The 11,518-nt window shown below is 42.2% G+C and overlaps 1 protein-coding gene across 1 annotated transcript; it reads left to right on the top strand.

Moving 5' to 3' along the window:
• Positions 1–395: 395 nt before the first annotated feature.
• Positions 396–6,854, top strand: tfap4 (transcription factor AP-4 (activating enhancer binding protein 4)). Its single transcript, XM_030790732.1, has 7 exons — positions 396–626; positions 3,060–3,225; positions 3,763–3,861; positions 4,163–4,333; positions 5,535–5,688; positions 6,313–6,464; positions 6,623–6,854. The coding sequence occupies exons 1-7, from the start codon at positions 538–540 to the stop codon at positions 6,770–6,772; spliced, it is 981 nt and encodes a 326-aa protein (XP_030646592.1). The 5' UTR covers positions 396–537; the 3' UTR covers positions 6,773–6,854.
• Positions 6,855–11,518: the final 4,664 nt, after the last annotated feature.

Here is an 11,518-nt window from a genome sequence, read left to right on the forward strand (position 1 = left end):
AAGCCGTCTAATGGTTTCAAGTTTTGATAAAATGATTATATTTATATTTTTGCTGTTTATAGTACTCAGTAATGCCTGTACACACACTAGCTTTTTAAAATCAGAGGATTTCTTTTCTGGAATATAAGTAAGGCGTGTATTTAAATAGTTCTTTGTTTACATGCAGTCCCTTGCTCCGCGGAAGGAGGCATTTGGTAGTGCTGTGTGATTCCTACCAGCTGTTTCCCGCCTTGAAAGACATCCGATCAGCTGCAAATACACACATACACGTACATGCAGAAGGAGGGAGAGTGAGGGGAGGGAGATAGAGAGCGCCACACACTACGAGGGAACCCCATCAGCTGGAAGTAGAGTAACATTACAACTCTTAACAGTCAGCTACATTCATATGCGTAGACTAAGAAAATCATAATATTCACATTCGTGAGACTGCATATTAAACACACAATTGCTTGCATGATTTTACACATCGACACCACGAGAAAACATCATAAATAAAACTAGAAGAATCGAGGAGTCAAAGCTGGAGAGGAAAGCATGGAGTATTTCATGGTACCAGCTCAGAAGGTGCCCTCCTTGCAACATTTTAGAAAAACGGAGAAAGAAGTCATAGGGGGGTTGTGTAGGTATGTATGCGATTCTTCTTCTTTTTTTCAAAAAAGAGATCGTTTTCCGTTTATCTGCTTTGTGCTTTCAGCACCCGCCAAGCAGCAGTAGTGTGTAACATGCTTGATCTGATTCGTGTGTTATTGTGTACACGGGCGAATCCCATGGAGCCAGACGGATATTACTCACATTAAGACCCATTTTTTTTCGCTAATTAAGCACAATGAGATTCAACGCAAACCTGAGACGTGTTAGATCACTGTTACTTTGTCAATTTCTTAGTGAAATCGAAACATTTTGTGTCTAACAAACATAAACCACGTGGTTCCATGCACACCACGCTGCTGATCTGTTGCATGGCGATTCCAAATCAATGGGTATATTTTGAGAATATATCGTCATGTTTCTTTGAAGTTGATTGTCTTTCTAAATATATAGACATGATCCACAGCCATTGTAGGCATGTTGTAATCAAGTTTGACCGGAAAGATTCGATCTTACGGGTCAGTGTTTGTTAAGCTGCGAGAGCGGGCTGAAGTTATTGTGGGCAGTTGCGGCCATGCTTGTGGCTTCTGCTAAAGTAGTGAGGGATTTGGCGTCGTCTGTTTTTTCGGTACGGTCAAATGTGTGCCCATTGTGTACCTAAATATTGGAGGAGTCGAAGAATATGGCCTTGTAAAGTGCTTTGCCTTCGAAGAGGCACCAGTTCGTATCAATGTAGTGTACTGTTTTGCGATTTGGATTGCGTCTTTATCCCCGCTGCTCTGCCATGCTGCCGCATGGACAAGCGAAGAGGAAGCAGTAGTCGCATTGTTGTAATGGCGGAGGGCTAGAAATGGTGTCTTCGAGCGCGACTATACAAGGTTAAACTGTTGGTAAAGAAGGTGAAATAAGCTATTTTTTCTTATCCCCAATTATAATGCAGTTTTGTGTAGAGCAACTGATTCGTGTATTAATAAGTTGTCGTTTTAATAAGGGGGTGTGTATGCAGAGGAAGGCCCGTCAATGCGTCCGCAATCCTTTCTCTAGAGGTAGGCGGAGGACGAATATGCCATAGCCCCATGAGCATTCTGGGAACTGTAGTCCTTCCCTCTAAAGCGCATTCTATTCACCCGCTGTGGCTTGATCTTAGAATTCAGATGAAATTTACGCAAGCTTTTGAATCGTGATTTGTAGAAAAATAAGTGCACTCAATTACGAAAACTGGAGAATGGAAATACATGTGAACAAGGTTTTTTTTTTTCGTTTTGTTTTTTTTAACAGGAGAGTTGAAGTGTGCATCAAATGAAGATATTTCTGTTCCAAGTGCATGGTTCTGTTAAAAAGACCGCTGCTGACTGATTTGAAACAAATGTGTAGTTGAACATTTTTTCCTCGCAGGCCCAGAACGACTACAGCCGTGCTGTTTGCGTTTAGAACCGAATGTATGATGTATAACAAGTTTATAGTTCATCAAAATTTGTTTAACATAAATACATTTTTGACATGGGAACGTCTTTCATACATCCAGTTAAGTTTTCTAGTTGTTTTATTAACATTATGTCCATCTAATTGATTATGGCACGTGGAGTGCAGCTCCTAGCATAAACTGACTTTTGATTTTGAAGAATATCAAATAACAATGTTTACTATCAAAAATTTATGAAGAAAGGCAGAAAGACGACATGTCTTTTAAATATATGTAGCAGCGCTTACTCATAGCCTACGCCAAACTTAGGCTGTTCACTCTTGGCACTGATATTTTGTCTCGAGACAGAGAAGAGTACCTATAAACATTTCAGATAAATATCAATTTCGGCAAAATAAATACCTTGCAGTTTGCTGTCTGATTGCTTGTGATATCTCTGGTATGGTTGGTGGTCCCATTTGTGATTTGGCATTTTATATGGTTGATGGATTTATGTTTTGAGTATGCAGGTAAGCTTAGACACCGTCACTTCACTCATCTGTGTTTGCACAATTGTTCCCTGTGTTTGCGTTGAAGCAGCTGAGTCACTACTGATAAGGAAGCTGCTAGAAAGGTTTCCAGGAGGATGCAGAGGGTCTGGGCTAGTTTAGTAGAATTTTTTTTCTTTTGTTTCTTGTCCCTCATCCAAAGCGTGATTGAGTTAGGCTGAGCGGCACAAGCTTTGATGGGTGGAATGTTCACATGCTAAGCTTCTGTGAGTCCGGTTTTTGAGACAATAGGGTAGATTGGAATTTACTGGAATTTCCAGGAAAATCAACATAGTTTTCATATCGGGGGACATATCTCATCCACGCAAAGAGATTCAACCACAGATTTCTGAACGTGGTTAGCCTTCCTTTAAACTTCAGCGGTAGTTGAAGTTTACACTTCTTTCGGAAAGTCTAAATGGTGTTTATATGTAATTTAAAAAGCTCTGAGTGAAGTTTACTCCAGGATTGTTTTCAGTCTGTCCGCGACTGATATCCTGTCACTTTTCTCGCTGCAGCTTGGCAAACATCCCCCTTACACCTGAGACAGCGCGGGACCAGGAGCGGCGCATACGCAGAGAGATCGCCAACAGCAACGAACGGCGGCGCATGCAGAGCATCAACGCTGGCTTTCAGTCACTCAAAACACTCATACCGCATAGTGATGGAGAGAAACTGAGCAAGGTGAGGGAGACACACAATAATAATAATTAAAAAAAGGTATATAAATGGAGTTCGTATTTGTATTGTGTTTTTCCCTGCGATATTTGAGAACTGTTCACAAACTGTAACGCAAACCATCCAAAAAGGCTTGTGAGGAATAGATGAACGTTTGTTGCGCAGTTTCTTCATTTAGCATCTGGGGGATATTCTGAAAAATATTTCTCAGTTAGCCTGATAACGTGAGCCAAAAGTCAAAACTGTCCAACAAGGACGACAGTCCTGATGTTAAGGAACGTTTCTCTTGGATTGCCTCGACTTTTGGCTCAAGTAATCTGGCTAACTGAGACAGTCTGTTCTGTGGAATACCCCCCAGGGATCTCCACCTCATGGGGAGCTGTACCAAAAATTTTGGTAGAGTTAGTTGGATCAGATGGAGTGGTGGTGATGGCTGTTGAACTGAAACTGTTGGTTAATACTGTGGCTCATGGTAGTGCATTGCAAAGAATGTAATGTGATCTCCTCGCTTCCCTCCCTCCCTCCCTCCCTCCTTCTACCCAGGCTGCCATCTTACAGCAGACGGCTGAGTACATCTTCTCCCTGGAGCAGGAAAAGACACGGTTACTGCAGCAGAACACCCAGCTCAAACGCTTTATCCAGGTGAGCCATACACATTCCCACCTACTCTGTAACATACTTGTCATTCCTCTTGTCAGTCACCCTTTTACAAGTTCAAAGGTTTAAGACAAACCATCAATATTTTGATACCTTTGTGTATGTATCTTGATATTTTATGTCATTGGAAACCTACAGAAGATTACAGCTGAATAACTGGACAAGCTGAGTAGTTAAGTTAGTTGACAGGAGAAATGATGATGGGATCCATGATGGGTGACCTGGGGTCTCTTGTCATCTCTTAGCTCAGTCCTCAACGTTCTGCACGGTTCTTTTTCCTATTCAGGAGTTCAGCGGCTCCTCTCCGAAAAGGAGGCGCGTAGAGGAGAAAGATGAAGGAATCGGGTCTCCAGACATCCTGGAGGAAGAGAAAGTGGAGGATTTACGGCGAGAGATGATTGAACTGAGGCAGCAGTTAGATAAGGAGCGCTCAGTCCGCATGATGCTGGAAGAACAGGTGAGTGACGGAGCAGAGCAGGGTGGAGCATAACGCAACATTTCAGCTGCTTTTAGTTTACGCAGAGGCCTGGGGAATATGACCAAAACTCCAGGTCAGGTTAAATTTTCAGATTTACTGCAGTAACAATAAGTGCATGTTTTTTGTTTGTTTGTTTGTTTTAAATAATCTGGTCCACAGTTATGGCATCTCCATTAGCACTATTGTTAAAGAACTGTGATTACAGTCATCTGAGAAACATGAGGGTACGGTGGTTAAAAGCGGCTTCCGAAACAGGGCGCAGTCACAGTTTGAATGGAAAGAGATCCTTGTTTGTTTTGAGAAAAAAAATTGATATACAGTTGAGCAGTCGTGCACAAACATTTAGTTAACAGCGATGCATGACTCAGCGCTGACATATACCATGTTTATTCATGGAATTTCAGTATCCTAAATAATGTTGAATATATATATATATATATATATATATATATATATATATATATATATATATATATATATATATATATATATATATATATATTTTTTTTTTTTTTTTTTTTTTTAATCTAAAATTAATCACAGCAGTAGCTACACCCAGAGGATTCAAGGAAGGAAACTGTTCACAGAAAATGAGGGGGTTTTGCTGTTTTTGGACTCCATAAACCAGAAATATGATTAATGTTACTTTATGGATAGATGAAGTTCAAGTCACAGATCTTGTGGGTGGAACTGGCTTTGTTTGTACTCTTTCACAGGCAGTATATCTAAAAAATATTTTTCAAGCTGAGGTTAAATGAATGAGGAATTAAAGTCCTCTTCCAAACCAAATATCATCAATGGCTAAACTCCTCTAGTGTATGGAAACACCCCAGAAAAGTGTTTGAAGCACTCTGATCTTCAGAGTCCTGCCGGATTTGCGCTTTCCATGTATTTAGAAGCACTTTGTGTGAGTAATGGCTGTTTTGTTGCCTGTGGGAATCAATATTACTCTGGTCATTAAAAGCACTAGTTATGCAGCCAGAAATAACTCTGACATTGTGTATTTTCATAAGGTGTTCACAGAAAGGACGACATATTCTTTGTCGTAATTCATCATGTAAACTGCGTTTCTCTTTTCTGGGTCCCCCCCCCCCCCCCCCCCCCCCCCCCCCCATGTCATGTGAATTTGTGAATTCTTTATTTTCGGTAGTGTTCTGACCCTGTGTCGTGTGTCTGACAGATTCGTTCTCTTGATGCTCACCTATACCCTGAGAAGCTGAAAGTGATTGCCCAGCAGGTGCAAGAGCAGCATGTTCAGACACAAACACTGCTCCGCCTGCAACAGCAGCAGCAGCAGCAGCATGAGCATGAGCAGCTGGAGAGAGAGACAACCCCAGCCCGAAGCCCTCAGGTTAGACATCTTCGCACGCCGCACACACTGACGTCACGAAAGAACTGTCCAGAGCCGAAAGCCACGGAAAAGGTGTCACACCACATTTTTTAAATAAAGGCAAATGAAGCGACGCCATATTGCGGCGTTTTATTTATTTTTTTTGGCAAGCAGCCCACAGATATTGGCAAAAAGCCCTCATTAGAGCATAAGGCACATGCCAAACGCAGTCTCGTTTCACTTGTTAATATTCAAATCATACCGTGGCTCCTTTTTTTTGTGGCCCTTGCCCATGAGAATTTGTGTCTCACAGACTAATTGTTAGGATTGTGCACCTAGCCTACAGGCTTTATTCTGTAACACACCTGCTCCCACTGCTGGGTACCAACTGACAACCTTGTAGTGTCTGTGTGGGTATAACCAGCTTTAACAGGGATTTTAAAGTGGATGTTGCAGTTTACTTTTGAGCCACCAGAGGGCATTAGTGATTCTTCATATAGTTTTCTTACAGCGTGCTTGGCCGAGCCTTCCCTCTATACATATTCTGTTTGTTACCTTGACGTGTAATGACCTGCATTTTTTATTATTGTCAAACACATTCTGCAGGCATTTACCCCTGCCCCCGCTACGCCCCCTGCCCCAACTCACCACGCTACAGTTATTGTTCCTGCCCCAGCGTTGCCACCCCCTCCACACCACGTCACCGTGGTAACCATGGGCCCATCATCTGTCATCAACACAGCATCGACATCACGACAGAACTTGGACACCATCGTGCAGGTACGATACAGAGCTCAGCAGCCATGTAAATGTTTCATTGCAAAACATTTTCTTAAGGGTCTATGTTTTATAATCCTTTAGAGGTCCTCCTAAGAATTTTTTTTTTTTTTTTTGGCCGTTGCCATCCGGGTCTGAACTGCACGTCTGTTCTCTTCTAGGCCATCCAGCACATCGAAGGCACACAGGAGAAGATGGGCGTGCCCGAGGAGGAACAGCGTCGGGCCGTCATCGTCACCCCGGGCCGCGTCCAGACAGACACCGCCGATTCCGACACAGCCTCCGACACCGAGGGGCTAGAGGACTGTTAACTGCCCCCATCTCTCCTTCTCAGCAACAGGGCATGGGGAGCGGGTCACAGGAAGGGGCTTCCATAGACACTCTCCCTGTCTTTTCTCTTCTTCTCTCACACACACACATGCACGCACACACACACACACACACACACACACACACACACACACAAACACACACAACAACACAGCTCTTACGTGGCAGACAGTTTTGCCTTTATCGAATATTGACACGCAGTACTCTAAAGGTTTGTAAAACAGTACCAGTAGGTTCAGACTTCATAACAGTTTTCATCCGGAGTAACAGTGTAACCCACCGAAACACAGGTAACAGATACAGTAGAGTTATAGACTCACATTATGGATTTAGTCATTCCCGCTCGGCCAGATATCCACGCTACACGCTCTCCTTCCCGTCCCTCTGTTCACGCGTACTCGTTTAACTGCAGTTTGATATGACACTTGACAGCATCACTAAGAATTTGAGTGTTCTCACCGGTCTCTTCCCCACATCACCGCTCGGTCACGTTCTGTTCATGCTTCGAAGAAATCATCACAAAGAAGGCGAGAGAGTGCTCTGATAGGAAGCATACCCAACACAGCAGAAAAAAAAACATCTCCACTCCTTTGACATCTCATCTAGCTTACAAACTTTTTTTTTTTTTTTAAACTTCCTTTTCACCCCACTCCTCCCTTACCCCATCTTCCTTTTTTGTTTGTTTGTTTGTTTGTTTGTTTTTCTTGTTCCGGGGAGGTTTTGTACAGCATCACTGTGAGCAAACAAGACTTAAGAAAAATCGGTTCCACACCTATGGCTTCCAAGCTTTAGAGGAAATGTTACTTTTTTTTTTTGTCTTTTTTTAACGCAAGTGTCCGTTTTGTTTGGCGGGTGCTCTGGGGACACCTTGTAAATTTCAGTAATTGTACTACAGCGAAACTCTTCTTTGAGTTGTAATTTTGCGGAGGGCCAAAGACACTCATTGCTTTGCGGAGCTTCATTGTGCACCTTGTAAATAATAAAAAAAAAAGCGAAGTCTGTTGAGGATATTTAGAAGAGAATACGTGCACTTCATCGCTCACCACATACTGGGCTGGGTTCCCAGTAGACACACTAGTGTGGGTGATGCACTCTTTACTCTTCTATCGCGTCAGAAAAAGACACACACACCCACCCCTACTGTTTTAGATTTGAGTTCTACAAAATCTGGCCTCTCAGACATTTTTTTTTGTCTTGTTTATGTGTCAAATTGAATAAGCTAAACCCGCAGGTACACAGTCCTGCTAGGAGATTTGTGTATTGCCTTTGTCGTGTGTGCTTAAAGAAGAAAAAAAAAAAGGCACACAGATACACGCTGGCATAGACATGCGATTAGAAGGTTGCTCTTGTTTTGAAATAGCACTACCAGGGTTCCCTACCATGTACAGCCTATGCAGCAAAAAAAAAAAAAAAGAAAGAAAAACTTTCAGCTGTTTTTTGTCTTCTTTGTACCCTATTTTTCATACCCCCCCACATCCCCAAGTGTAGTGTTTTGTTGCCCTCTTTTTTTTTTATTGTTATCACTCATGTAAAAATCAAAAGGATTTTTCATCTGTGTCTGTCATTGTTTTTCCTAACTAGTTTAGATACTTGGCGCCCATTGAAATTGTTTACAGTTGCGCTTAAGAGTGGCTGGCCTGATCACATCCTGCACACTTGCTCTATGCACTCAATGGTCCGCTCCTCTGGCATGAATGTTTCTCTTTTACTGTGTACGACGAGAAGTTTTTTTAAATTTTGTACACGAGCCACAGCTAAGCCCTTGGATCACGTTCTGTGGAGCGAGAGGCGCGGGTGCCTCCCCCCCCCCCCCCCCCCCCCTCCCCCCCAATACATGAGTCTTTGCTCCATTTTTGTTTTGTTTTTGTTTTTTTGTCCCTGAATGGCCGTAGCCTGCCATGCTTTCAAGCCATGTGTCACTGAGGACTCTGTTGCCCCTGGTGGGTAGAGAGAGAGAGAGAGAGAGAGAGAGAGAGAGAGAGAGAATGCTGACTGAAATTAATACTGCTCCAATATGTCTAGAGAGAAAGAGAGAGAGGCAGTGGCTTGCCTTAACACCACCTTAGCATGTGTGACAAGCACACAGGCCAGCCTTAACCTAGCCCTGGAGGTGGTGCTAGAGAGAGACGCTGGCACGACGCACTCGGTATTCAAACGGACACGTGTACGGCAGGCCTGTCGTTCAGAATCTCTCAGAATCCTCGTTTCACCTTCCCCGCTCACTCAAACTGAGTACGGGGGGAAAACTCCAAACATTCCAGAACATTCTACCGTTTAATTTGTGTCGCATCTCTTCACAAGCCCTTCCCAGGCCTGCAAGCTTGATTAGTTCCTGATGCTGCAGTTGTTTAAAAGATCGTGTAAAAATTGTTGAATGACTTTGACTGAAAAATATGGAAGAATGCATGTTTCTCTCCCTTTTTTTTTTTTTTTTTTAACAGAACAGGGAATCCTATGCTGCTGGACAGATTGCTTGTCCTTACTGACTTATCAAATGTTGTCAGCATGCTGGCTGAGGCACCTGTTGTAGAGTCTGCTGTGTCGTCTGCTGGCAGTCAGGGCCAATCAGAGACATGGGTGGATAGGTAGTGGATAGTTCTGTTCAATATTTCCTTTTAAAAAAAAAAAAAAAAACTAGAGCTATGGTTGAATTGAGTCATGATGTGCTGATTTTTTTTTTTTCGTAGTCAGTATCGAAATTTATAACGGTTTTAAGTGTGAAGAACATGGAGGACCTTCTTAGCTCTTGGATTTGAACATTTCCTCTACAAAAGCCACAGGGTGTCTCATTTTTATGAGTGTTTTTTTTTCCCTGCTTTCTACTCTAAGCATGGAGAACATTTCAGAGGTGTGGGAGCAGTAAATGAACGAGGGTAAAGATTATTCTCTAGCACTTAACTCTATTAAAGAGGAATTTCTCTTATTTTTCTAAGAGATGTCTCCTCTGGCAAAAGCTCTTTTTGCTGTGAATTCAAACTGCACAGCTGTCTAACCCTCTCCCTCTGTCTCTCCACTCTGCATCCTACAGCTGTCTACGTATCTGTAGTCAGCAGCCGAATTTCGTTTATCTCTCTCTTTTTTTTTTTTTTTTTTTTTCTTTTTTTTTTTTTTCCCTCATCCACCCTCCCCTTCTCATCCTTATCTGTCATCTTTACTTTTTGTCCTGTTTTTCTTTGTTGGACAGTCAGTCCAGTTGGTTGTTGAGAAGCTATTATATATTTTTTTTTTTTTAAGAAAAAAAAAAACTGGGGAAAAGAGGCTTGTGCCTTTGTAAAGACAGAATAATAAAGTTTGTACTTTGTTTTTTACAGTTTGTGTTCCTGTGTGTTTTTCTTGTGTTTTATTCAGTTTGAGTATGTGGCTGTCAAATGACGTTTATAAAAAGAACATCAGTCCACTTCCAAGTATAATCATTGGACGGCTATAATAACTGTAGTCAGTATGCTAAACCATAAAAGAATATATATTAATTCATCCTAATTTCACATCAAAAGCACTGTTTAGTCCATTTAGTCAGTGAGTGACTAAAAAGACCCCCACATTTTATATGCATCCATGTTTCGTGGAATCTTAACAAAAGACATAATTATGGTCGTGAGAGGTACAATCTTATAATCCAAAACCATGCAGGTCAACATCTCTCAAATACTCCAGGTGCTTACTCACACAGTGTGCCTATTCTACAGATGCGTACTCATACAGTTTACCCATTCTACAGATGCATACTCATACAATGAACCCATTCTGCCGATGCATACTCACACAGTTTATCCATTCTACAGTGAGATCAGGAAATGAGTCAGTAGTGTGTGTTGGTAGCAGAGCTGTAGCAAGGTGATCATTCACTCTCACCAACACGTTTTTGTTATTTGTCTGGCTTTTGTTATGAGAATTTGCAAATACAATCCAACATGACGCAAATCATCTAATTTGCCTTTGTTGTGTTTCCTTGAATGGTGATGTTAAATGATTGCAGATGCCAGTCAAGAATAAGATTTGGGTGGTTTGCATTGTGGGACGGAGTGGGTAGCGTTTTTCACCTCACAGCAAGAAGGTCCTAGGTTCAATTCCTGGCCAGACGGCCAGGGTCCTTTTTGTGTGGAGTTTGCTTGTTCTCCCTGTGTCTGTGTGGGTTTCTTAGCTTTCGCCCCGTGTCTGTGTGGGTTTCCTCCAGCAGTCCAAAGACATGCAGGTTAGGTGGACTGGAGACATTAAAGTGCCCCTAGGTATGAATGTGTGTGTGTTTGTTTGTGTGTCTGCCCTGTGATGGACTGGCGACCTGTCCAGGGTGTTTCCCCGCTTCTCACCCAGTGAACCCTGTGACCCTAGTTAGGATAAGTGGCTTTGAAAATGAGTGAGTGAAAGTGGTTTGCATTGTAACATTGTAACAAAATTGTCATGAAACACAAAGTCTGTTAATGGGCTGATATTTACATTCTCTTGTGACACATCCTACAATTGCCCTTTTGCTTGTCCACTGTCAAAGACTTTTTCCAAACTCTGTCAGTGACACATCTTATCAAAGCACATTAGGTTCACATAAAACCTCAATGGGCTCAAGGCTCCGCAGGGATCATATTCATTTTGCAGGTAAATCTAAAGATTGCATTTGGCTGTCTGACCTATGAACCACACCAATATTCTTTGCCCTTTGACGGAATTTGTAATCTCCACAACTTCATACATGGAAGCTTTATCCTTATAGGAGAACTCATTCAGAATCATCC

The sequence above is a fragment of the Chanos chanos genome, chromosome 13 (genome assembly GCF_902362185.1).
Source record: "Chanos chanos chromosome 13, fChaCha1.1, whole genome shotgun sequence".
NCBI classification, from domain to species: Eukaryota; Metazoa; Chordata; class Actinopteri; order Gonorynchiformes; family Chanidae; genus Chanos; species Chanos chanos.

Bases quoted from the DNA above. Each gene is read 5' to 3' on its own strand.
- tfap4 (XM_030790732.1), top strand. From the start codon at position 538: ATGGAGTATTTCATGGTACCAGCTCAGAAGGTGCCCTCCTTGCAACAT. The intron at 3,226-3,762 runs GTGAGGGAGACA...CCTTCTACCCAG, and splicing joins ATGGAGAGAAACTGAGCAAG to GCTGCCATCTTACAGCAGAC. The intron at 5,689-6,312 runs CAGCCCGAAGCC...CTGCCCCCGCTA, and splicing joins GCTGGAGAGAGAGACAACCC to CGCCCCCTGCCCCAACTCAC.